The sequence below is a fragment of the Humulus lupulus genome, chromosome 6, assembly GCF_963169125.1.
Source record: "Humulus lupulus chromosome 6, drHumLupu1.1, whole genome shotgun sequence".
NCBI classification, from domain to species: domain Eukaryota; kingdom Viridiplantae; phylum Streptophyta; class Magnoliopsida; order Rosales; family Cannabaceae; genus Humulus; species Humulus lupulus.
Genome location: NC_084798.1, coordinates 128,112,679 through 128,139,583, shown reverse-complemented (window position 1 = coordinate 128,139,583; position 26,905 = coordinate 128,112,679). Strand labels below are relative to the sequence as shown.

At 32.5% G+C, this 26,905-nt stretch overlaps 4 protein-coding genes across 4 annotated transcripts; 2 read left to right on the top strand and 2 right to left on the bottom strand.

Annotated features, from left to right (window-relative positions):
• Window positions 1-9,217: 9,217 nt before the first annotated feature.
• On the top strand, window positions 9,218-14,723 carry LOC133785456 (uncharacterized). Its single transcript, XM_062224688.1, has 10 exons — window positions 9,218-9,424; window positions 10,245-10,869; window positions 11,008-11,096; window positions 11,182-11,617; window positions 11,703-11,710; window positions 11,814-12,068; window positions 12,156-12,449; window positions 12,702-12,965; window positions 13,326-13,843; window positions 14,543-14,723. Exons 1-10 carry the CDS (start codon window positions 9,218-9,220, stop codon window positions 14,721-14,723), a joined length of 2,877 nt encoding a protein of 958 aa, XP_062080672.1.
• A 1,063-nt stretch (window positions 14,724-15,786) lies between these two features.
• LOC133785455 (uncharacterized) lies at window positions 15,787-17,073 on the bottom strand. The gene is made up of 3 exons (XM_062224686.1): window positions 16,867-17,073; window positions 16,677-16,768; window positions 15,787-15,955 (listed from the first exon to the last, which is right to left on the bottom strand). The coding sequence occupies exons 1-3, from the start codon at window positions 17,071-17,073 to the stop codon at window positions 15,787-15,789; spliced, it is 468 nt and encodes a 155-aa protein (XP_062080670.1).
• A 54-nt stretch (window positions 17,074-17,127) lies between these two features.
• On the bottom strand, window positions 17,128-19,891 carry LOC133785454 (uncharacterized). The gene is made up of 6 exons (XM_062224685.1): window positions 19,886-19,891; window positions 19,772-19,792; window positions 19,548-19,571; window positions 19,328-19,351; window positions 18,554-18,702; window positions 17,128-18,364 (listed from the first exon to the last, which is right to left on the bottom strand). The coding sequence occupies exons 1-6, from the start codon at window positions 19,889-19,891 to the stop codon at window positions 17,128-17,130; spliced, it is 1,461 nt and encodes a 486-aa protein (XP_062080669.1).
• Window positions 19,892-24,617: 4,726 nt separating this feature from the next.
• LOC133784195 (uncharacterized) lies at window positions 24,618-26,905 on the top strand. The gene is made up of 2 exons (XM_062223652.1): window positions 24,618-26,351; window positions 26,431-26,905. Exons 1-2 carry the CDS (start codon window positions 26,144-26,146, stop codon window positions 26,658-26,660), a joined length of 438 nt encoding a protein of 145 aa, XP_062079636.1. The 5' UTR covers window positions 24,618-26,143; the 3' UTR covers window positions 26,661-26,905.

Genomic DNA, 26,905 nt, shown 5'->3' with positions numbered 1-26,905 from the left:
ATCACAGGTGCTATGTCGTGTAGGTAAGGAAAAAAGGAAGCTAGAGCAGCCATGAGTTGGATAGCTTCAATGGCGACGTGTACATATGCGGCTGCTCGAACACCACGTCCTCGGTTTCTCAGAGGAACTAAGGTGAAACCCTATTTTGCCGCTTAGGCCGGCTTGTTGTAACCTTTTGAGTTGTAAATAACTTTTTTAAATGTTTATTTTGGGATCCCAAGTATGAACTTAAAGTTTTAATGAAATGACTATTCCTTTCGTCCAAATTTTTTAACCCTAAGTCGTTAATCACGATTAGTTACACGTTTATGGCCAAATGACTCATTTAGAGAGTCTAGCATTGCTTAAAATACACAGTGTAATGGCTTTGGCTCTCTAAGGAGTTACAAAAATACTTGAGTTTGAAGCTCGAAGAAGGAGTAATTGGGCTTAGGGTGTAGCTTAAGGTCGAATCATCCAGCTGAGGTAACGTTTTTGTCACTTAATCTCTGAGTTTTCCTTTGTTCATGGTGTGTTCTTGAGTTTTGGAACTCAAGGTTTGAATTTTGAATTAGGTCGATATTTTGTTAAACTTAAGTATGGATTTTGATGTTTATAGTGTATAATTGTTGTTTAGAGATTCAATTCTAGGGTTGATTATTAGTTAGGGTAAATTTTGTGGGTTTTGGCTCGATGAAAAGCTTTGAAAATCTAGGTTCATGGGGTTGCGCCGCGACACTGTTCTTGGAGCGTTGTGGCCCGCATGAACTCAGAGGCTAGGGCGGTTCTTAGAATGGCCTTGGCGACACGACGTGTGTTCAGGGAAAATAGGCTGGGGGCCCGCAGACTTGTAAACCGCCGCGACCCTTAGTGAAAGGCGTTGCGGCTCAAATTGAGGAAAATGGCCAGTTCATGTTTTGAGTTGCAAGGACTCAAACATAAGGGCTCGGAAAGGATTCTATTACCTGATTTAGTATAATTTGAGGTCCCGGAGGCTGGAGCTCAGTTCAGAAGGCTTTATTTACTCGATATTAATGGATAGCTTTTATTATGGTTGTGACTAGGGTACCACTAGGGCTCGGAAGGGGATCAAGCTTGAGGGTAGTTTTTTTATTTAGCCAGTGCTAGCACTAGAGGTAAGAAACCCAATACCTTATATATGTGATTAGGGGTTGGCCCGATTGCTGAACATGGTTATGATTAAGGCTTGGGCTCCTATGAATGAGCATGATTATGATCATGCCTTTGATTTTTTGATTAAGCATACTTGAATGCTCTGTATCTAGATAATTGTTAAATGATATATGCGTGTCTGTATTATCTGATTAAAAAGGCTTGACTTATATGTCAAGGACGATAATAGCGTTCTGAGCGCTGGTCGAAAGGCTTGACATTTAAGTAAAGGGCGGCAATAGCGCAATGAGGGCCGACCGAAAGGATTGACTTATAAGTCAAGTGCAGCAGTAGCGCCCTGAGCGCATGCTGATATGGTTAGGCCTAATCAGGAGTGTGGTATACGTTTAACCGACCCTATAGTCGCTTGGAAAATAAAGCACCAGGTACACTTAGCCATCCCTAAGGTTGGTTATATAGAGGATAGGGCAATGGGCCCCAGGGCGACTCTACAATCACTTATCCTAGGCCCCGGTGTGACTCTACAGTCGCTTATCTAGGGCAACGGGCCTCGGTGTGACTCAATTGTCACTTATCTAGATTGATTGCATGCACGAGTAGGGTTATTACCGCTAGGCATGCTAATTATGATTCTGTATTATGTTGTTAACTACTTATGACTATGTTTAAACTTTCTTTCTGAGCCTCGGGTCACGAGTGCTATGTGGTGCAGATAAGGGGAAAAGGAAGCTGGACCGGCCATGAGTTGGAGAGCTTCGATGGCAGCGTGTACATATGCAGCTTGCTTGACTACCACAGTTAGGGATTCACAGAGGAACTAGGGTTGAACCCTGATTTTGCCGCTTAGGCCGACTTGTGTTGTAATTGCCCTTTTGAAGTATAAATGATCGCTTAAATATTTATTTTGGGATCCCATGTATGAACTCAAACATTTTAATGAAATGATCATTCATTTTGACCAAAATTTTTAACCATAATACATTAATCACTTTTAGTTACCCTTTTATGGCCAAATGACTCGTTTAGAGAGTCTAGCACTATTTAAAATACACAGTGTAACGATCTAGGCTATCTAGGGTGTTACAATCACAACCCTTTTATTCTAATGTCCCAAAAAAGCTTCCTGAACTTTGGGGTGATAAATCCAAAGTGTGGGAGGCGAGTATTCTCCTCCATCCAAGCTGCACATACATTTACCGTGCCATTAAGATCAATAAAACACCTGTCATTACCATTAGAACTCTAATTTCATATGGTTAATGTTAATATTAACACATGTTGGATTGATTATAGATCAATAATGAACATTTCAGATTTCGTTCAATGTTTACAAAACCTGATGAAGCCAGTAGGAAGTGAGCAAAGCATCTTATCTGGAAACAAGATGGGCTCACATGTTGAAGCTAAAAGAACGTGCACTTTAGTTTTAAGTAGTAGTTTTTTTTTTAAAGTTAGAAAAACCCTTTATGTTCCAAGTTTTTCTAGAAACTTGATTTCAGTTTCAAGACTTGTACCTTTTGGATATTCCATTACATTATCAGACAACTATTTTAATCTATTATATCAATCTGAGTGTGTTGGGAATGGAACAATGTCTGATGGTCTTTACTACATTAATCTGCAAAGAAAATACCACTCATAATGTTATGCATGTCCAAACTGGCATTAAGAGATGTGTTATGAATGAGGATTCCTCTGCATTGTGACATTGGAGAATGAGACATATCTCCATTGATAGGATAAAGATGTTAGTAAATGATGGGGTACTTAATACCTTGAATATTACTAACTTTGAAACTTGTGTGGATTACATTAAGGGATAGCATACCAACAAGTCTAAGAAAAATGGTGTTCGTAGTAGGAGTTCTGAATTATTAGAAATCTTACATACAAGATATATGTAGTCCAGATATGGATTCATATGGTCAGAAATACTTCATCTCATTTATAGATGATTACTTATGTTACATGTTGTTGACCCAGGATTTGGCCAACTGACACGGAGTCAGAATATGCTTGATATGAATGAATGTGTAGAGAAGAACGTAATGACAAAAAGTAATAACAACACGATATTTTTATAGTGGTTCGACCCCAGGATCTGGTAATAACCTACGTCCACTTAGACTGTTATTGATATAAGAACCAAAGGAGTGATCAAAGAACAAGGGTTCAATGAGTTTCACCAACCTCTCAAGAACAATACAATATCACTAGGAGAATTACTATAGTCTCAAATGATTCAAAAGCCAAGAGTCCCTTCCTTGAGCTATCTTTTGCTATTTATAGGCTCAAGGGGGATTACAAAAGATTGTTACAGATATTCTTTCCTGAATAATCGGATACTAAGGAGATTGTGTGAGTTAAATTCGGGATTTACAAAGATCTTCTCAGCAATGTTGCTTTGTATGCGGAACCATCGACCAGACTGGTCGCAGGTAAGGCTGGGCCGCTTACTGCTTTTAGCGTCCTCTGGTTGATACCCTAGCAGAGCTCTTCCAGGTGTCAGCCACGTGTCCAGGGATCACTTGCCACGTCATCAATGCTAATTTTTTGGATAACACATGTACCTCTACCTACTTCATAACAAAAGCAAAGAATTGGATGTCATTAAGACATTTAAAGCTGAAGTAGAGAAACAATCCAATAGGCAAATTAAGATGGTGAGATCAGATAGAAGTGGAGAATATTATGGTGGATACACTGAGGATGGACAAGCACTTGGTCTGTTTGCGAGGTTTCTTGAAGAAAATGGGATCGTTGCCCAATACACCATGCTTGGTACACCCAAGCAAAATGGTTTTGCAAAAAGAAGAAACCGAACACTATTGGACATGGTGCGGAGTATGCTTAGCAGCAACTCCAAACTTCCTAAATCCTTGTGGATGAAAGCTTTAAAAACGACTGTGTACATATTAAATCGTGTTGCAACCAAGACTATCTCAAAAATGCCTTTTGAATTATGGAAGAGTTGGAAACCATGTTTACAACATGTATGTATTTGGGATGCCCGTCAGAAGTTAGGGTATATAATCCATAAGAAAAAAAACTTGACGTTAGGAGGATTAGTAGGCATTTCATTGGATATGCTGAAAGGTCCAAAGGTTATAAATTCTACTGTCCATGTCATAGCACTAGGATTGTGGAATCAAGAAATGCACATTTTTTTTAAAATGACTTGATTAGTGGGAGTGATCAATCAAAGGACACAAAATTCTGAAAAGATCATTCAGATCCTTCCACCTCAGGTTCAAGATTGATAGTAGTTCAAAACATCCCTTAAGTTCCAAGAATGTTGAACAACCACAACAAGTCATTGAAAATCCACAAGTCGATGATGAAGTTCCAATGGATCAAGTTGTTTAAGAGTTACTTGTAGTTGATGAACAACCAGCTGAACCACCTGCTCCCCAAGAGGTTGCTGGTGTAGCCTTAAGAAGATCCATTAAAGCAACAAAACCTGCAATTCATAGCGACTACATTGTGTATTTGAACGAATCTGACTACAATATTGGAGCTGGAAAAGATTTAGAAACATTTTCACAAACCATGGATAGTCAAGAATTGAAATTACGGTACAATGCCATGAATGAAGAAATAAATTCTATGAAGAACAACGAAGTTTGGGATCTTGTTGAGTTGCCTAATGGAGCGAGGGCCATTGGGTGTTAATGGGTCTTCAAAACAAAGAAAGACTCATTAGGCAACATTGAGAGTCATAAAGCAAGACTCTTTGCTAAGGGATTCACTCAAAAATAATGAATTGATTACACAGAGACCTTTTCTCATGTTTCTAAGAAAAATTCCCTTAGAGTAATCTTGGAATTATTTTCTCATTTCGATTTAGAGCTACAAGAAATGGATTTGGAAACTACTTTCCTGAGTGGTAACTAGTGGAGGGGGTATACATGAAACAACTAGAAGGATTCTCCTCTAGCGATGGTGATCACTTAGTATGCAAACTTAAGAAGTCCATCTATGGATTAAAACAAGCGTCCCGGCAATGGTATTTAAAATTTCATGATGTTATCTCTTCCTTTGGACTTGGAGAGAATGTCATAGATTAATGTATGTACTAGAAGGTGAGTGGGAGTAAGATTTGTTTTCTTGTTATATATGTGGACGATATTCTTCTTGCAACCAATGATAGGGGTTTTCTCCATGAGGTGAAACAGTTCCTCTTAAAGAACATGAGATGAAGGATATGGGTGATGCATCTTATGTCATTGCATTAAGATCTATCAAGACATATATCAAGGTAATTTAGGTCTATCTCAAGAAGCCTACATCAACAAAGTTTTAGAGAGATTTTGGATAAAAGATTATTCACTAAGTGTTACTCCTATTGTTAAGGGTGATAAATTAAATTTGAGCCAGTATTTGGATAATGATCTGGAAATGGAAGAAATGAAGAACATTCATTATGCTTCTACTGTCGGAAGTCTGATGTCTGCAGAAAACCTGACATTGCATTTACTCTCAGAATGATGAGATGATATTAGAATAACTTAAGTTTAGACCACCTAAGAGCTACATAAAAAGTTATGAGGTATCTTTATGATACCAATGATTACATGCATATTTTGAGGCGAACTGACAATTTGGAAATAGTTAACTACTCATATTTAGACCTCTCCAGTTATATTGATTCAGATAATTCAACATTTGATTATGTTTTATATTTACTGGTAGATATGTGTCGCAGAGAACCCTGATTGATACTACTTTAGGAGTCATATTCATTTACTGTTTTGATGATACATCATATGGTGTAGAATTTTAGAGTTTCAAGTCTTAGAGTTGTAGATTCTTTTTCTAAGCCATTAAGAAAAACCTTGCGACAAATTCAGCTGCAATATTTATGGCTTGAAACAACAATAGTTGTATTCAAAGCTAGCGTATCGACATTAAGTATTTATCCATGAATGAGCATGTTAAAGAAAATGAAAGTGGTCATTAAGCACACAAGCACTAAATTGAATGATTGCATATCCCTTGACTCAAGGCATGCCACTACATAAATTCAAGGATCATATAGTGAATATATGGGATTATGTTTCCCTTGTATAATTTTTCATTAAAAGTTATCAATAAAACTCTTATTTAGATATTTTCTCATATTCATGTGCACCTTAATTTCATTTGAGAAAATTTATCTTCATTGGACCTGAATAAACATAGGGTTTATTCATTAAGTTGCATCACCACATAAAGTTTATTGTTAAGTAATAAATACATTGTAATACATGGAAGATAATACTCGTCATAAAAGAGGACCTATCGCTATGATTCATGTGTTTGCTGCCTAACAAGAATAATCATTAGGCTTAAGTGGTACTTTAGTTTAAATGCAAACCGAGTGGGAGAATGTACGAATATTTTATTAAATTAATTAGAGTTACCAAGAACTATAATTCTAATTAATTCTGATTAAAGTCAATATTGAGATTAATTGACAAATATTCTCAATATGGCTAGCATGTAAGGTAGTTTCTCAATATAGAGTTACCCAATATTTCATATCATATTGATTGTCAAATATTCTGACATCAATTATGGGAGAGACCTTGATGAAATGTCTCACCTATATAAATATAGGGTTCTGGTTCCCAAGCTCAACGCTCATTCTCATACTCCATCTAAAGAGCTAGTGGCAGCTTGGAAGTCTTTTACCCTCACTAATAATCTTTTGTTTTCTTTTTGCAGATCTAAAGCTTTTAGATCGATGTTATCAAATCAATGGTTGGAGATATAATTTATTGATCTGTTTTATTTTGTAACAATCCTATACAGTTTATTCCGTATATTAGGATTGTTAATGCATCTAGATTAAATTAATCTAAGAGTTAGGGCACTAGTTTTTTTGTTTGAGGAAAAAGTTAGGACATTGTATTTCATTAACATAGAAATGAAATGATTATATTGTAAAACCTCTATATAAAGATAGTTTTGGAAACAAATTAAATAGAAGTATTGGTACAAAAAAGTGTTCTAACACCCAAAAATAAACTTTAACAACAATAACAATAAAAACTCTCTAATAACTATTATTCCAAAATTATGTAAAGTTGTTTGGCACATTTGTTTACTCTTTAGAAATGTTACCACATTTTATTTACAAGTAATCTCGTATACACTCAGTAAAGACCACAAAAGACATTTGACTATATGTATAATTATTATTATTATTATAAAGAGGTGTATTTTCTTAATATGAGAAGGTTATTTCTATTAATAATTAGCACAAATTAGGACCAAAACTTTTTATAATAAAATAAAAGATATTGTCATATAAAGTATTTTTATATAAAGTTTCTATGGATTGACACTACAATTATTACTATTTAATTAGCAAACTTTGATCACCCTTTATTTTATATTATTACTTTAACATCTCCCTATATTAAAAAAGAATGATACTTCACTAATTTTTGCATAAAAAAAAGTGCTATTTCACTAATTATTGCTAAAACGGTAAGTGAGCCCAAACAAAAGCTCAAATCTAATGAGAGCCTTTAGCAGTGTTGAGAACGGTAGTGTTTTGTCGTCCCTACTAGTCCACAAAAATGCAATAGAAACCTTCCAAAAGAAAAATAAACGTTTTAATTTACCACTCACTTTCTACATTAAAAACCTTGATAATCTCTCCTTTATATAATTGGGTGATGTGTAATAGTAAGTAATAATTCCTTTTCATCTTTTTAGATGTTCTTAATATAAGGAAAGCATTATCTTTCTCACTTTATGCTATTTTATATAATTGTTGGACACATGAATTATTTTTACAATAATATTGTTTTTTAAAATAGTTTTCATTTTTATAACTTGTTTTTAACTGGTATACTAATATTACATTTTAATATTTTACTTCTGCCCTATTCTCTTCCGTTTTCCTTGCTAAAACAGTCTTCCTTCACCCCTTTCCTCACTGATGACTATGAAATCTCAGGGCCTCTTTCCATTGACAGTTTCCTTCACCCCCTTTCCTCGCCCACGACTCTGACTTATCAGGGACTCTTTCTCATCACCATCCAGTTTGGGTGTTATCGAGGTAGTTCAAAGGCTACTCATGGTGGCTTTATCAACTTCTTCTCTCCTCTTCTCTGTAACTCGAAGGCTACTAGAACTACTCGCCAACTAGTCCATGAATTACTCTCTGATTTCCATTTCTGATATTAGAGGCTACTGACCCTCTTTCTGGTGAGTTGTTTCATGCTCATTATTTTACTTTTCTCTCCAATCTATACATTATTATTTATGATATGAGATATTGGGTGTTGTTAATTCACTTTTGCATTTTTTGTGTGAGCCTTGAATGTCATTATTTATGGTGGTTCAATGAATTAAAATTATTATAATTTCTTCTGGGTTTGAGGTGTTTCGTGGGTTTTGAGGATTTGTATAAATAATCGCATTTGGGGTAGCTTGTTCCTGTTGTTTCAATGGTTACTTTGAGTCATTTTAGTACCGAAATTTAGCTTCTCAAGTCATGAAATGTATTAGTTGCTAGTCCCCTAGAAGGGTTGGTTAAGTTGTTCGGTTGAGATTCCATACCAATAATCCAATAGTCAAACTTCATGTTTCTGCAACTTAAGTCAAAACTGTTGTAGTAGTTTTGAGACATTTTGGGGCCCTTTAGGGACTTCTCTATCTCACTATTCCGTACATGGCAAGAGAGAAATTTTAAGTCCAAAACAAACAAATTATCAAAAGAGCCAAATAAGATATTTGTGATGCTTGTTGAAACAGAACCTAAACCATCAATAGAAAAGAGTATCAGCAAGGGAGACTAGTCAAGCCTCCATAGCTATTAAGACATATCTGAGCTCTCTGTAAGACAGTGTAGTGTGTTATTAGGTTTAAACTTATTACAATTAAGTTTTATGCTGAGACTAGTCAAGCTTCCATAGCTATTAAAAATCATATTAGGTCATTATTTACAAACAAATTCAATCAAAACCCAATATTCCCAAAAAATATTGAATGCTTACTTAGCCATTGCTCAATGTTAGATAGACTTAATATTTTCAAATATTGATGTATTTTAATCCATTTTTGGTAAATGTATCTGTTTTTCTTAGGTTGCTACAACTTTTAACGATTCATGGTTCATACACGGTTTTCGTCTGCATCTCCTGCATCTCAAACAAATATTCCAACTTCTAAATCAAATATGAAATCTGCAGTTGCTTCTGTTAGTGAAGCAAGAGTGAAGAAAAGGCTCTATAATTGCAAACATGAAGCTAGGAAAGCAAAAAGAACTAAAAAAATCCAATTAATTATTGAAGAACCTTGTGAATCTGCTCCTAAGGTATTTTTTCAATTCCTTTCGCTTTAGCAATGATTCTTGAGTTTTCCTATGTATTATTGTTCTACGTTTATTGTTAAGTAGGTATTACTAGGTTACTTAGGTTAGTTGTTTATTGGTTGCTTTCTATGTTGCTATATAGTTTCAATGGTTTCTAAATTAATTGATTTGTGAGTTTATTGTTTAAATGTTGTCTATGAATTTCTTAGGATTTTATAGGATTGTTAAATATGTTGTTGATTAGTATTATGAGGTGCTTAGGTCTTTTGAAGGTTGCTTAACTGGTTGCTGTGTATGTTGCTTAATAGGTTGCTTTTGTACATTGCTTTCTCTGTAGATTTAAATGGTTGTTGTATTGCTTTAATTGGTGCCTAAGAGGTTGCTCTGTGAGGTTTCTTTCTATGTTGTTTATGGGTTAATTCAAAGTTTATAGGGTTTCTTTATTTGTTGCTAGAAAGGGTTGCTATGTAGGGTTGTTGTATTGTTTCAAGGGTTGCTTAAATGGTTGCTGTTTGTGTTGCTTAATTGGTTGTTGTGTGTGTTGCTTTCTATGGCGTTTTGAAGTTTATAGGGTTGCCTTATTAGTTTTATATGTTGTTAATACATATTATGGGTTGCTTAACAATTTCAACAGTTGCTTAATTGGTTGTTGTTTGTGTGCTTAATAGGTTGATGTGTTTTGCTTAAGAAGTTGTTCTGGGTTGCTTTTGTAGTTACTATGGTTAATTAACACGTTTATTTATGGATTGCTGATTGTGGTTTAATTTATTAATATTTGTACTTTTCTATTTAATATTGTGTGTTCGTTTGCTATGTTTTATAGGGTATGAATTTCCTAATTCATCCAGATAATCATTGTTCTTCAAAAATTGCTTCTACAATCAAACATTCTCAGATTCAAGCTATCCACGAAAAGCTTTCAACGAAGCAAGTTAGTGACTTTGGTGATTCATGTTTTGGCCATTTCCTAACTCTGCCAGAGTTCACAATGCAACATCAACGTATCCACAATCTATTGCTAAGAGAGTTGCAACAACCCAACAAACTAGAGATTTGGGTTGGTGTAAATGGAATGAAGCTTCGTTTTGGGATGAGGGAGTTTGCATTGGTCACTGGTTTACAGTGTTTGGGATCCATTGATAAAATGAAATATGTTTCAAAGGATGATGGTCTTTATTCTACATATTTTAAGGACCATTCGAAGATCAATAAGAAAGTTCTTAAAGAATTCTTTGATGGGAAAAACTGGAAAAATGATGAGGATGTTTTGAAGATTTCATTGATGCATTTTTTGCACAATTTCTTGCTTAGTTCTTTTGATACTAATATTGTCCCCAAAGAAGACTTTAATATTATAGATAGTGGTGAGTTTTCTAAATTTCCTTGGGGTAAAGAAGTTTTCAAGGCCACCGTTGAATCTTTAAAGAAAAGGATTGTTGGAAAGAATAGTAAAAAATAGAGCAACAAGGATGAAAAGAAAAAAGACAAGGCTTTCTATAGGTTTCTTGGGTTTCCATATGCCTTTCAAGTATGGTTTTTTGAGTGTTGTCCATACTTGAATGAGAGATATTGTCATCTCTCTTAAGGATCTATCCCACGCATTGTCAAATGGTCAAGCAACATTCAACCTTCATTTTCAGAGGTGACCGAGTTGCTATCTTTGAATGTTGCAGAGGTATTTTCATTTTTAATAATATGCTTCTAATTATATACTTTTTAATATCTATATATAAAAAAAATTTGACCTTTTTTTATTGCAGTTGAAATTGAGGAATATATATCCTACTTCCAAGGAGAGAAAAAATTCAGAAATAAAGACTTTGTTTCCAAAAGAAAAGGAAGCTATTGAGGTTGACATTGGTGTTCCTGATAATGCTAGAGTTGCTCATGGACGTAGATCAACTAATTCTAGAGTTATTGCATTAGGAGATGATGACTTTGTGGAGACTCCACCTCGGTTTGTTGCTAGTGGTTCTTCACCTTCTTTGCCTGCTATTCATTCTCACTCTGATGTTGGTGGTTGTTCATCTCCTACGTCTGAGATGCCTCATGTTTCGCTAAGTAGCATGCATGCACTGTTGCGAGCTTTAGAAGCATGCACTGTTGCGAGCTTTAGAAGCATGCAACAAGAGATTAGAATAAAGCAACACAAGATTAGAAGCAAGCAACAAGAAATTAGAAGAGAGCCACAAGATTGTTATTAATGAGTTGTCTTCATTGAAGAGTCATGTTCAGGAAGGCTTTTTGAATCTTCATAATTTATTTAGTTCCCATTTTGTAGGGAAACAGGTATGTACTGTTTTGTGCTTATTTTTTTGAATTTTTTGTGCTTTGCCCTATCATTATTTGTTCCTTATTTTTTATTTTTGTTCTGTATCTATATTTTTAATAGGATTCTCATGATATTGAGGAGGACAATACCAACATTATTGATGAGGAAATAGTTGAAAATAATTCGAAAGAAGAAGGTGAAAAAGAGGAGGATGAGTCTGAAGAAGAAGAGGTGCATCAATTTGAAGATAACGATGAAAGTGATGATGATGAAGACAATGCAAAGTGTGTTGGAGAAGACAATGATGATGAAGAAAAAGAGAAAGATGATAATCATGAAAAATACAATGGAGGAAACAAGGATGAGGATTCTAAGGTTGAGTTAATTTTATTTTGCAAAAAAAAAAAAAAAAAAAACTCATTTATATGTTTTTGCTTGCTTATTTGTATGTTTATTCTGTAGGTTGATGATTCTCATGGTACTTGTCAAGTTCCATCTCAAGTTGCCCAGGTTGATGAAGTTGCTAGTCATGTTGCTGGTGAGGTTGTTGAAGGTGCTACCCCACTTGCTGACATTTTTGAAGTTGATTTTCAAGTTGCTAAAGTTGCTGGAGTTGCAACTGAGGTTGCTGGTGAGGCTGCAGAGGCAGTTGCTGAATATCCAAAAGTCTCTTTTTTGGATTCTTTATCAGACACTGAATTGGATAAGGCTATACAAAATGCTTATAAAGCTATAGATGCGATGAAGGAAACTGGGGTATAGTTTTAGTCAATTTTCCTTATTTATTTGTTTTTATTTAAAGTTATTGTGTATTACACATTTTTATGGTCTTTTGCTTTATTTAAATGAATTATGTTGTTGTTGTTTATGGTTGTAGTTGTTTATATGTTTGTTTTGGTTGCTGCAATGATGCATTTTGTTTAATTTTATTCAAACTACACTTCTTTTTATTCGATTTTATCTTTTGTTTCTTATGCTTACTTTTATTTCAATTATTATTTTTTATAGGTAACTCCTATTCCTTGCACAACTATTATCCCTTATGTTGGTAGTAGTGAGAGTAACTTGGGATATGTTACTCCTGCTCTACCAAAAAGGACAATTAAGCTTCCACCATGCTTGCAGTCACCTTTTTTGCAAACTTTTTGTTCTTCTTCTGGGGAAAGTAGTGTGATTCAATCAACAGGATTAATCAAGGTTGTTAAAGGACTTTGCCCATTAGATGACAAAATTGGTGAATTGACTGACTTTGTCATTGTTCAAGAATTCTATGTATGGCTTGATAAATGAATGAAAAGTGATAACAAGTAAGTGATTTTTTTTAAGTTTCTTGTTATCTTTGTTTTAGTTATTCTTTTATGTTTTCTAATCGTATCTTATTTATTTGATTTTTAATAGATCGAGATTGTACTATAAAGAAGACAACCTTATCATTCCTGGGTTGCAACTTGGGGTAAATGTTATTACTAAAAAGATGTGGTTTCATGCACTTCAATATAGTGGACAACCTATTTTAAAATCAGTAAGTGTTTTTGTTTTTCTTTTATTTTGTTTATATGGTGCTATTTTTTTTTTAGTTTACTCTCTTTATTTGGTTGCTAAAATGTATTATAAATTTGGTTTTCTTTACAGCATGTTGATGTAGTCTTTTATTATTTGAGGAAGAAAGGTATGTATCGTGACTCTACTGTTTTGAAGTTCACTACAACTGATACTACCTTTCAAAAGAGGATTGAAGTTATTTATGATTCTTTTTTAAAGAAGAATCGCGATCATGAAGTAATGAATTGTAACCATGTTGTTGCTGAGGTTATGATGGGCTTTGGATTGAGTCGCAACAAATCTTGGCTACAAGTAGATCATGATCTTTTTCCTATTTTGGTTAAGAATGAAAATCATTGGCTCCTTGCTATATTGTCTTTCAAAGATAGGTTGATTCATGTTTACAATACTTTTAGCTGTGATCGTAAGGATCATGTTGCCTTGCTCACTATAGAACCATTTTGTGTGTTGCTGCCAACTTATTTGTCTATCATTGGATTTTATGAGCGAACTGATATAGACTTCTCTTCAAAGCCTTATGTTGGGAGACCTCAAGCTGGTTCTTTTGAAGTAGTTATGGATGATGACATTCCTTCTGGGTCGCCTATGTGAGTTTTTCTTTCTTTATAATTTTTAGAAATCTTAAATATTATTGTTGACCCAAGATTTGGCCAACTGACACGGAGTCGAAACGTGATTGATATTAACGAATGTATAGAGAAGAACGTAATGACAAAAGTAAAGAAAACACAGCAATTTATAGTGGTTCGGCCCCAAGATCTGGTAATGACCTACATCCACTTAGACTGATATTGATATAAGAATCAGAAGGGTGATCAAAGAACCAGGGTTCAATGAGTTTCACTAACCTCTGAAGAACAATACAAGTTTACTTGGCGAATTACTATAGTTTCGAATGATTCAAAAGCCAAAAGTCTCTTCCCTTGAGCTATCTCTTGCTATTTATAGGCTCAAGGAGGGTTACAAAAGATTGTTACGGATATTCTTTCCTGAATAATCGGATACCCAGAATATTGTATGAGATAAATTCGGGATTCATAAAGATCTTCCCATAATTGTTGCCTTGTATACGGAACCATCGATCAGACTGGTCGCAGGTAAGACGGGCTCTTCCTGCTTCTACGGTGTCTTCTGGTCGATGCTCTAGCAGACGCTTCCTGATGTCAGCCACGTGTCCAGAGATTACTGGCCACGTCACCAATGCTAATTTATTGTATAACAATTATATTATATTTTAATATGTTTTTTATGTATATAACTTTTGTTATTTTTTTATGCTTGTGCAGAGACAGTGCAATATATATGTTCTCTTTTGCTGAGTATTTCATTGGCGGAAAAGAGATTCCAAGATGTGATTTTGATGTTGAATGTCATAGGTCTAGGCTTGCTTATTTACTATACTCATATGCAATGGGAAAGCAAGAATGTGGATATGAGAGTGCACGAGAGTATGCTTGTCGTGATTAGGCAAAGAGCAAGGCAGAGCCAATAAGTCAATGGGAAACATTTATTAATGTAGATGTTGTTGCTGCCAAGATAAAATGCTTATTGGTTGTACTTAAGAGATACTTTTATTAATGTAGTTATTGTGCTTATTAGTTTTTTGTTATAATTGTTCTATAATTTAATGTCTTTCTTTGATAATTTCCAAATTATTTTTTTTTAACTATCATATAAAGCAACCCTTAATCATCCAACTCAAAATCCCTTTAAATAACCACATGTAAATAACACATTCAACTCTTAAGCTACCCACAATTATAATAAACAATTTGTCAAAAAACTATGAAAACTTCTAAGCAACTCTTAAAATTTCTAAGCAACATTTTTAAGCAATTATTAATTAGTATATTCAGCAACCTGCAGCTTATAATCCCCCAAAACAACATAAATCAAATTTTTTTTTTTTTGGAAACTATTAAGCATTCAGCAACCCACAATCTTTATATCAGTATATACAACAACCTTTGAAATTATTTAAGCAATCATTTACAACCTATTCAACAACACACAATCTCCATTATAACAAAAAAAAAAAATTAGCAACCCTTAAAAAAACTCATAATCCTCAAAATTAACATATAATGCTTCCTTGTGAGCAATTCTATATGACTACATATACAACAACCCAACAGAAACCTAAGCAACATATTAAGTAGATTAATTAACAATAAACTTATAGAGTTAATAACCTTTATATATTAAAGAACTCAAGATATTATTAGTAATTTTAAAGTAAAACATAAAGGAAATGAACCAAAATCATTGTATAGATCAAACAATTGAACTTTGCATATTGATTTGAAAATAAAATGAAGCAATAATGTATGTTGTTGTAAGTTAATATCTAATCTTTTTTTCGAGGATTTCTGCAAGTCTTTCTGTTATGTCCACTTTGACCGCAATTCCCGCATTTGTTTTGTTTTTTTGGTTTTTTGTTTTTCTCCCATGCAGCTTTACATATTCTTTTCTTTGGTCTACCAACTCTTATTTTTCCTTCTGGAGGGTGTATTTTCACAGCTTTGATATGTTAAGGTATTTGCCAAGTGTCTTCATTACCAAGTGGGTATATACTTTCTTTGTAAGTTGCAACCATGGCTTCCTTGGTGTAATATGGAGAACAATATTGATAAGGATCTTGATTCATTTTTTTAAAAACAGCAATTGCATGGGTACAAGGAAGTTGATCCATTTGAAACCTATTGAAAAATAACCAATCTTATAAAAACAACTAAAATAATTTCATTATTTAACCATATAAAAAGCCTAACCCTTTAAGCAACTTGTAAAGCAACCTAAAATGATGTTAAACCATAATCAACTTATTCAGCAGCTCACAATCATTATTATAACCAAATTTAAACCAACTAATAAGCAACCTAAGCAACAAATAAATCAAATATTTATAACCAACATATACAAAAAATTTACAAGCAACCTGTTCAGCAACTACCAAACATTATATGCAGCATATACATCAACTGTTACAACTACTTAAGCAATTCTTAAGCAACTGACTGAGCAACTACCAGTCATTTTAAGCAACATATACAACAACTTTTACATCTAATTAAGCAACCTATTTAACAAGTACTAGTCATTTTAAGCAACATATACAACAACTGTTCCACCACTTAAGCAACTTTTAAGCAATTCAAACCAGGAACTACTAGTCATTACAAGCAATATATACAACAACTATTACAACTTCTTTAATCAATTCTTAAGCAACCTATTCAGCAACATGCAACTTAAAATTCCCAAAAACAACATATAAAACAACATTTTTGAGCAACCATTGTACTTTTAAGCAACTTTATAAAGCCCATAAACAGCACATAAATAAACATATTATCAATCTACAAACCAAAGCAATCCTAATAAAATATTTAAATAACGAATTGGATTATAGTGTTAAACCTGTTGCATGTGCATGTTCTTGAATTGATATCAACTATTGATTTCTTGCCATCATCATGAACTTCATACAAAATATGATTTGTTGGGTACACCTATTTTTTTTTATTAAGAGTAATATTGTTAGTTTTGTATGTGTAGTGAAGTTAAATTAAGTAAAAATGAATTGTGCATTTTTAATGAAGAATAATACCGTTAACTTCAATGAGTAAATGTAGTTGTCATTCAGGATCACTTCATGCTTGTCTGTCAACTTTGTAGAGGTTGCATTTGCTATGTTCCTATTAGTCCAACTCCACCGTTGCACCAAAGCTCGTAAACACTCTAGCATCGTACAAATTGCCAGCTCTCTTACTGCTATGATTGCAGAATTCAAAGATTCTGCAATGTTTGATGTCATGTTTGGAGAGTGAATCCTTGCCCATTTGTGATACCCAATTTGTTGTAGGTAAGGTCATAACCTTTTGTCAATCTTATCAAGTTCTCTCGTCTTGTACTCAAACTTTTTCACAGTGTATGCATTCGTAGCTGCAAAAAATGTATCCTTGAACTTTTTTGAGTTCTTCTTGAACTTGCTTTTCATGTTTTTGAGCAGGTGGAAGGTGAAAGCCCCATGTGGTACTTCTGGGTACAATGTGATGGTTGCTTTTATAATGCTTTCATGTCGGTCAGAAACGATGCTCATGTCTTCTCTTACACCATAAGCTTTCCTAAACTTATCAAAGAACCACTCCCAAGAATCATCATTCTCTGAATCAACTACACAGAATGCTAGGGGGAAGATTTTACCTTCAGCATCTTGAATTGCTGCAACTAATAATATCCCTCCATATGTTGATTTTAAGAAAGTCCCATCAACTATTACGACAGGTATGCAATAGGGCCAGCCTTTCATTGAAGCATTCAATGCTACAAAAGCATATAAAAACATGCCATCTTCATCTGATTTTAGTTCAATATAGGATCCTGGATTTGTGCGATGCAACATATACAGATAACTAGGCAATTCTGCATAAGATTCAGCTGCTTTTCCTCTAACTTTTTCAATAGCTTTTTCTCTAGATCTCCAAGCTTTGCTATATTTGACTTGCACTTCATGATCATGTTTCAAGTCCCTAACTATATCAGTAGCTGTGTACTTTGTTTTGATGTTTGTGAACTTGTGTTTGATCATATCTACAATGATTGTCGAGGTTGCTTGACGTTGGTCTTTTAATCTTATCTCCAAAGCACAAGTGTGAATGTGGCTGAACTTTCTAATTATGAATTGATTTGTGTTTCCATTCCTTGATGCTCTTAACATCCACTTGCAATTTTTATCAAGGCAAGCAACTAGATATTCCTTTTTGCATGACTTTTGTACACAATACTGGAAATGATTATTTATCGCATAATGGCTCAAAACGGTCTTCAATGTTTCTTTGTCCTTATATATTTGAGACAAAGAAATCTCTTGGTGACGGTTGTTAGTGATGACTAAATCATCGTCAATGTCAATCACTTCTTCTTCATTATTTCTGTGTCTTTCATCTATCATTTCTATAATTTGATTGGACACCAGTTCTACATAATCAATAAAGTCTGCAACCTCTTCAGCAACAGAATAATCAACTGGTTCATCATCTGAATTTGATGCTGCTTCTTCTGTTTTTGCAACTTCATTGTATAGTTGACTATGTGTCGTTGTACTCCTAGTTGAGAAAAAAGATTGCTGCATTGAATTGATTTCAATTGTGAGACACAAAGGGTATTTTGTGATATTCGTTTCATTTTTCTTCAACTCTATGTAGAACTTCAATTGCGAGTCATCAACTATTTTTAAAGGAGGGTATCCATCTTTAACTTGATATTGTATTGTCAAAAGTGTAGATTCAAGTTACAGGTTCAATTCATTGCATATCACATCAATCAATTTGTTGTAGTTGCAGTCACTTCTAATTACTATTCCACAAACATCAAAGTTGATATAGTTTTTGTTTTGATCCCATTGCCCATTGTGTTGGAGTAAAACTGCAGTGCTATCCATTTCCTGCAACCAAGATATACCTTGTAAATAACATATAAGCAACTTATTAAACAACTTACAATCTTTTAAGAAAACTTTGATGATAAACCCTTAAGCACTCATTAAGCAACCTCTTCATCAACTTTATTAACACATTAAACAACAAATTAGAGACATATTCAGCAACATTTATAACCCCTTAAGCAAATAAAGAAACTCTTAAGTGAACTCTTCAAATCATTATTAGTAACATAAGCAAACAATAAAAAAAACATGTACGATATTTATAGCAACCTTTTAAACACCCAATTAAGCTACCAATTGTTCTAAGGAAAGTATAAATTAATATTTACTTCCTTTCAATCACTCCTCTTTAAATCCAAAGATATTGAAAATTGCTTGTTCTCACACCTTCTTCAAAATGCTTGTTTTATGAATATTTTTACAGCAACCTAAGAATTTATAGCAACTCATTCAAATTCAACCAAATCAATCAAAACAATATACAAAAAATAGAGAAACTTTTAAGAAGGCTTGTCAGCAACCTTCATTAAACTTAAAGGAACTAGTAAGCAACATAATCAGCAACCCATAAATTCAGTTTTACCTCATTTCATGAAATTGACAATCGTTCTCTTATCCTACTCACTGCCAATTGATTGTTTGCAGCAACCTAAGAATTTACAGCAACCCATTCAAATTCAACCAAATCAATAAAAACATATGCAAAAAATAGAGAAACTCTATAGCAGGCTTCTCAGCAACCTTTATTAAACCTTAAGGAACTAGTCAACAACCTAATCAGCAACCCAGAAACTCAATTTGACCTCATTTCAAGAAATTGACAATCGCTCTTTTATCCCACTTACTGCCAATTGCTTGTTTGCATCAACCTAAGAATTTACAGCAACCCATTCAGATTAAACCAAATCAATAGATAAAATATACAAAAAAAAGAGAAACTCTATAGCAGGCTTCTTAGCAACCTTTATTAAACCTTAAGGAACTAGTCGGCAACCTAATCAGCAACCCAGAAACTCAGTTTTACCTCATTTCATGAAATTGACAATCGCTCTCTTATCCTACTCACTACCAATTGCTTGTTTGCAGCAACCTAAACATTTACAGCAACCCATTCAGATTCATCTAAATCAATAAATAAAATATACAAAAAATAGAGAAACTCTTATGAAGGCTTGTCAGCAACCTTCATTAAACTTAAGGGAACTAGTAAGCAACATAATCAGCAACTCATAAATTCAGTTTTACCTCATTTCATGAAATTAACAATCGCTCTCTTATCCTACTCACTACCAATCGCTTGTTTGCAACAACCTAAGAATTTACAGCAACCCATTCAGATTCAACCAAATCAATGAAAAAAATATACAAAAAATACGGAAACTCTATAGCAGGCTTCTCAACAACCTTTATTAAACCTTAAGGAACTAGTCAGCAACCTAATCAACAATCCAGAAATTCAGTTTTACCTCATTTCATGAAGCTGATAATCGCTCTCTTATCCTACTCACTACCAATCGCTTATTTGCAGCAACCTAAACGTTTACAGCAACCCATTCAGATTCAACCAAATCAATCAAAAAAATATACAAAAATTAGAGAAACTCTTAAGAAAGCTTGTTAGCAACCTTCATTAAACTTAAAGGAACTAGTAAGCAACATAATCAGCAACCCAGAAATTCAGTTTTACCTCATTTCATGAAATTGACAATCAATTGTTTTTCAACTGACTGTCAATTGCTTGTTTGCAGCAACCTAAACATTTACAGCAACCCATTTAGATTCAACCATATCAATCAAAAAAATATACAAAAATAGAGAAACTCTTAAGCAGGCTTCTCAGCAACCTTTATTAAACCTTAAGGAACTAGTCAGCAACCCAGTTTTACCTCATTTCAAGAAATCGACAATCACTCTCTTATCCTACTCACTCTCAATTGCTTCTTTGCAGCAACCTAAATGTTTACAGAAACCCATTCAGATTCAACCAAATCAATCAAAAAAATATGGAAAACCAGAAAAAGAAAACCCAAAACAATGCCAAATCAAATCTCTAATGTTAACCCAAAAATCAATACCCAAACCAGACCAATAATGGAACCTAGCAACCCAGCAACCAACAATGACGGGAACCCAGCTACCTAGCCACCAACAATGATAGGAATTCCTTTCAGTTTGCTATCGCTGGAAGAGAAGAAAGGGAGAGACTCTTTTTTTTTTTCGCTGAATGGTAGGGAGATTGGTTGCAAACCGTATTTTTGCACAAAACACTTAAAGCTATATATAAATAAATAAATTTTTTAGATACCGTATAAATGCACTAAAACTTTTATATATGCATTAATAAAAATTTTCCTGAATTTTATTAATAATTTATAATATTTTTAATATATAAAATATTTAAATAATGTATAGTTGTCAAATATGTGAATAAAAGAGAATTTTCTTATTACTCCTTTAATAAATATTATTTATATGATTAAATTTTATTTATAATCTAGCTATATATAATTTACTTATATATTAATTTCCAAACCGTTTTCTTAAATTTTTTGCCAAAATCCCACTAAGCCTAATACATTAGCAGCCCCATTACAAATTTACAATCACTATTATCTTTTATTACCCACTTCGCGACAATTTGATTAAAAGCTGATTTTAGAGTATATATAAAAAAAAAGTAAAGTATAAAAAGTTCAATTATTATGTTACAAATAAAATTATTCTTAAATTTCTATTATAAATCTTAACGATGAGAGCTCTTTGATAACTAGTTAGTTTAATATTAAATTAATAAATTAATCATAAAATAGTTTAATTAAATTTTTACTAAATTTTGAATGTACATTGACCAAACAACTTTCATTTATATTGATTATAATTTTTTTATTATATTTGTTTGCATCTTCTTCAATTGGCCTATAAAATGTAGAAGATGATGGATCTTGGACACTCTCTAGAGCCTAAAAGTAACTTTCCACAATTTCTTTCCATCTCTTAATTAGTACGATTGTTTTATTTGTTTACTATTAAATGATTAGGTTATTGAAAGCGGATAAATATGAATATAAATAAGTAATTGTAGCTAAAGATCATATTTATAGGGTTCAGGTGATGTGTTTGTCAGAAACGTTGTTCATTCTTATAATTTGTTTTAGGATAAGTTCTGTAATGGGACAAATTGATGAGTTTTTTGGATTGGGGTTGATGCCAACAGTTTTCATGATAAGAAAATATGTTCGGCTTATCATCTATGCGTTTAGAAAGTAGGAAAAGGATATAGTGTTGGTCAAGTTATGAAAAATTAAGATGAAGCATGGCTACTCTACTTGTTGGTACGTTTTCGTTCCTTTCAGGCTCAGGTCTCATATTCCCAGTAGAAATCCTGTTTTTAATTTTTCTCTGCTCTGAATATTGATGATGATTTTCTCAATCTGCCTTGTTTTGTACTGGAATTGTTATTGTGTTTAATTTTAATACTTCTTCATTTGAATTGACCTTTTATGGATCAGTGAGATTAATTCCAGACTTTTGATCAGAGTGTAGCTTCCTTTTTCGATAATTCTTTAATATCTTGTAATTTTATTGAATGATAGGTATCATCCTTCGATTAGATAAAGTTATGATTGCTTGTTTAGTTATAGTGATAAATTGTGTAGTATTATGTTTAAAGGGTTTTTTCCGCTTTGATAATATACTAGTTCAGTGCTTATAGTGCTAGAAGGTAGTATAATTTTATGTGCTGAATTTTTTCTTTAAAATCATCTTGTAAAAGCTTCTGCCTCTACCTAATATGTGTGGCTTTGAAGGATGTATCTCCTTTTTCTCACTTATAAAGTTAAATTATTATCTAGCTTTTTGTCTATTAGTAATATTTTCTAAAATGTAAAAGATCTTAAGAAGTTTGGAAGTAGGAGGTTTGTGCCTAGATGTAGGTCTCTATATTTGTAAGTGTTTTCTCATCCCCTTTGGTAGGTTTTTTTGGGACTGTAAGTGAGCTTGCCAATGCCAGTTTGTAGGCTTGTGTGCCTGTTTGTAGGCTTGTTAGCGTGCCAGTTTGTAGGCTTGTGTGCCTGTTTGTAGGCTTATTTAGTGTATGCCTATTGGTTGAATTTGAACTTGGTCTGGCATAGTTCAAAGGAATATAGATGATATAGTTTGCTAAGATTTAAGGTGGACTAACAACCAAGCCTAATTTTGTAAATCAACATGAATTATAGAAAATTCTAGAATGGAACAACACTTTTGGATATTAATATAATACTCAAAACATTTACAAAATGCCTTTTAAAATCTAGTTCTTTACATTTTTTCAATCAAAATTGGAGTTTCCTAATCTAGTTATTAAAACAATAAATGGTAGAAAATAAATAAAAATCTCTTATCCTTAGGAAAAAACAAATCTCACTAACACATACCAAAATAATTTTTCGTTTTAAAGTTCAGTCATAATTTGGATCAACATCTTTAGATATTAATATACTTTTCAACTATTTCACAAAATGTCTTTTAAAATCGAGTTTTTACTATTCCAATTTTATATGGAGATATAGAATCAAGCACTTTAATTGTAATAATACGTTTTATTTCAGCTATTAAATTAATAAAATAATAAACTACTATTGATCTTTAGGAAAACTATAAAGCATTATTACAATATTTAAATTCATAATAACAAATATTCATTTTAAAAATGAAATTAGCCTTAAATAGTTTATTAAAATTAAAACAATCAAAATTTAGAAAACAAAAGAAACCACCTTAAAATATTTCAAAATAACTATTTGTTTTTAAGCTCTGATATAAAATTAAGTTAAGATTACATACAAATAAATAACATTATAATAGGAATTTCTATTATCCTATTAATAATTATAATATATACTTTCCATAAGAAAACCAATCTTTAAAAGATATCAGTGGTACTCAAAGGAATCAACACAAACATAGAATAAGGAACAATTATATACTTAATAAAAATTTAAAAAATGAAAAAATAAATAGGTCATTTAAGGTTTAAGTTTTAACCAGAAGCTGGATTATTGGAGTTAGTAATGGAATCAATATCTTAAATACATTATTTTATGTAATAGTAAATTGTTGCCTAAAACTATGCAATGAGACATGTAATTTATTACTATTTATACGTTATTGACATTTTTAGACTTTAATTAAATAATAAGAAATTAATAATATAATTATAATAAAACGTGTTTTCCTCAAATAGTGAATTAAATAAAATCATAATCTTATCACATTAATATATGCAATAATAAATTGTTGCCTAAATATTTTACTTTTGGATATGAAGTAATCTGATAATCTCCCTTAGTTTTTGACATTTTTTTATTTTTACAAGAATCAAATAATATAATTAAAAAGATCATGACTATCTTAAAATAGTCAATGAAAATATCAATATATGTAATAATAACTTGTTGCCTAAAAAATATAATTAAAAGATCATGGGTATCATAAAATAGTCAATGAAAAAATAAATATATGTAATAATAACTTGTTGCCTAAAAAATACACTAATAGGAATGGAATAATTTGTTAATCTATGTTATTGACATTTATATGAATTCAAAAAGATTTTAAAATATAAAATTAATGGTAATAATACCTTAGTCGTTGAAGGGGGAAATTTATGAATATTTTTTATGGTAAGTTCCAATAATGTTGAGGAGTATAGAGGTTAAATCCTTTAAATTTGACTATCAGATTAATATGAATCTAAGAGAATTTTAGATTAAAGCAATAATTTTGTTTAATATACTATTCTATCAACCTACTTAATGCATCTTAAAATCAAGATTATACAATATTCAATCAATTTTGGAGAAATCTCTAAATTAATTAACCATATATTTGTAAATTCACAATTTCATAAAACTAATTCTACATGTATTATAAAAATAAATTTTCCTCTTTATTAGGAATTTTATATGGCTATTATATCAGATTTGATTTCTTTATAATGCACTATCAATTCTGGCACTTGAGTGTGTGACACCCTATTACATTTTGAAACAATCATACACTGATAATTTCAGTTATCAAATCAATTTAATTTATCATAAATAATTTAATAATCATATAACATTATAAGATATACAATTATCTATTATAATGATTATAAATACAGTCCATAAGGGAATCAATATTAAATTAAATGATAAAACATGTATATGATGGAATCGAATTAATAAGGGTAAAAGGAAATAAATTAATGCAAGACAAATACTAATTAAAAATATATAAAAGAGGAAATGGCTTTTTATCTAAGAGTATAAAAGGCCCAAGTATTGTATTTATTCCTAATTACCGATTGGTAGGTAAGACCCAATTATTGTAGGAAAGTTTTAAATTACATTTAAGAGAAATTGTTATACTAGTCAAACTAGAAATCCAATCAATTTCCTAACATAGAAATAATGCTATTAATAAAAATCCCTATGAGAAAGAAGATGTTAAAGGAGTAAAAAAGAATTTCCATTACAGAAATCAATAGAGTGTAATTAGAGGTTTTTTACTGAGAATAAATCACAAGTCAATTATGGTAATATTATCAAACAAATATTCTAATTGTATTGTCCTTTAATGATAATTTCTTTATATATTTTAAAATATTCAAAATTAAATTTCAATTCTCATTCCCTTTATATATGAAAGAGTCAATTATATAAATCATCATTTACAAACATTACAGCCATACACAAATACCTCAACTTCAAAACTTACCACCTAAAAGATGAATTCTCCAAAACACAATCCTTCAGATGTTCTGCAGCTTCATCCCCAAGAACTCGAAGTAATTTCCACCCCCTCCCTTACTACAGAATCTGTAGAAATTGACCCTCCAAACGTTATCTTTGGTAGAATGTTAACGAACAAGCCTTTCCAGAGGAAAAATCTGAAGAGCTTCTTCCAGGCATTATGGCAGGACAGGTCAGGGGTGATAATTGAGGATTACAGTGATGATACCTTCATAATCACCTTTGAGTCAAAGACATTGATGAATAGAATCCTAAAGGGTCAACCGTGGCATTTTTCTGGTCATATCTTCGTCTTGATCGAATCGACTAGGACAGATCAAATCTCTGCGGAGGATTTTCAATACATTCCCTTTTGGATTCAGATTCATGGAATCCCATTGTGAAACATATCCTCACCATTAGCGCTACCACTGGGGGAGAGGATAGCCAACTCTATTGGAAAATTTCTTGAGTTTGATCCAAGTAGGCGGCATACCTTTCTGCGACTAAGGGTTCTTTTAAATTCCTCTCAACCACTGTCCAGAGGAATTTTCTTGAATCTAGACAAAGAAAAGGACAACATATGGGTCTCCTTCCGATTTGAGCGTCTCTCTACATTCTGTTACTACTGTGGATTTCTAGATCATTTCCATAATGATTGTGGTGCTCTTAGAGATGCAATCGATATGGGTTTTAATCCAACCTTACAGTACGATGAAACACTAAAAACATCTGGTTTGACGAACATGATTCCAACTGCTTCCTCAATTTCTCCCTTGGCCTATGGATCGAAGAAAAAATCTATGGCACAACGTGCTAAACAGGCAGCTTTATCTTATGCACAACCGTTATCTTTGGATTCGTTGGTCAAACGACAAAAAACGGGAAAAATAGGTAAAATTCTTATCGTTATTATTTAAAAATCTTAAAATTTTCTCTACGAATCATAATTTGTTTTATGAATAATATTTAGGAGAAAACTCAACCTCCTCGAACAGACAGTCGGGTACAGAGATCGCTATAGGAAATATGAAGAGCAATAAGCAAAAGGAGATATCTTTGGACAATGATAAAAACACCTCAACGCAAACTAAGAAGCCACACAAGGAAACGTATATGCCAACTCCCCAAGCAGTTCTTACAATCTCTTCCCAGGAGGTGCCTGTTCACAATGAAGGAAAAGTCCAAAACCCAAAAGCATGAAGGAATTGCTTTAAAGATAAAGAAGATAAGAATGATGGTTGTCTTTCTATTTTGTCATTTCGTATTTTGGATTTTATAATTTCAAAGAATAATATTGAGTATTTGAACTTTCCTTTCTTCCCCTCTTTTTTCTTATTTTTTTGTCTTTATTGTTAATTTTGTGAAAGAGGTTTCTTGGATTGATTTAATAAGAACCATGGTTCTAAAACTTTTATGGTATGGAGAAATATTTTTAATTACTATTA

Coding starts and splice junctions, on each gene's coding strand:
- LOC133785456 (XM_062224688.1), top strand. CDS start 9,218: ATGGTTCATACACGGTTTTCGTCTGCATCTCCTGCATCTCAAACAAAT. Junction 12,966..13,325: donor TCATTGTTCAAGAATTCTAT/GTATGGCTTGAT, acceptor TTTTCTTTACAG/CATGTTGATGTAGTCTTTTA. Junction 13,844..14,542: donor ATTCCTTCTGGGTCGCCTAT/GTGAGTTTTTCT, acceptor ATGCTTGTGCAG/AGACAGTGCAATATATATGT.
- LOC133785455 (XM_062224686.1), bottom strand. CDS start 17,073: ATGACATCAAACATTGCAGAATCTTTGAATTCTGCAATCATAGCAGTA. Junction 16,769..16,866: donor TTTACTCATTGAAGTTAACG/GTATTATTCTTC, acceptor AAAAAAAAATAG/GTGTACCCAACAAATCATAT. Junction 15,956..16,676: donor AGAACATGCACATGCAACAG/GTTTAACACTAT, acceptor ATTTTTCAATAG/GTTTCAAATGGATCAACTTC.
- LOC133785454 (XM_062224685.1), bottom strand. Junction 19,572..19,771: donor TTGCTGCAAACAAGCAATTG/GTAGTGAGTAGG, acceptor GTAAATTCTTAG/GTTGATGCAAACAAGCAATT. Junction 19,352..19,547: donor ATGCAAACAAGCAATTGGCA/GTAAGTGGGATA, acceptor GTAAATTCTTAG/GTTGCTGCAAACAATCAATT.
- LOC133784195 (XM_062223652.1), top strand. CDS start 26,144: ATGGGTTTTAATCCAACCTTACAGTACGATGAAACACTAAAAACATCT. Junction 26,352..26,430: donor ACAAAAAACGGGAAAAATAG/GTAAAATTCTTA, acceptor AATAATATTTAG/GAGAAAACTCAACCTCCTCG.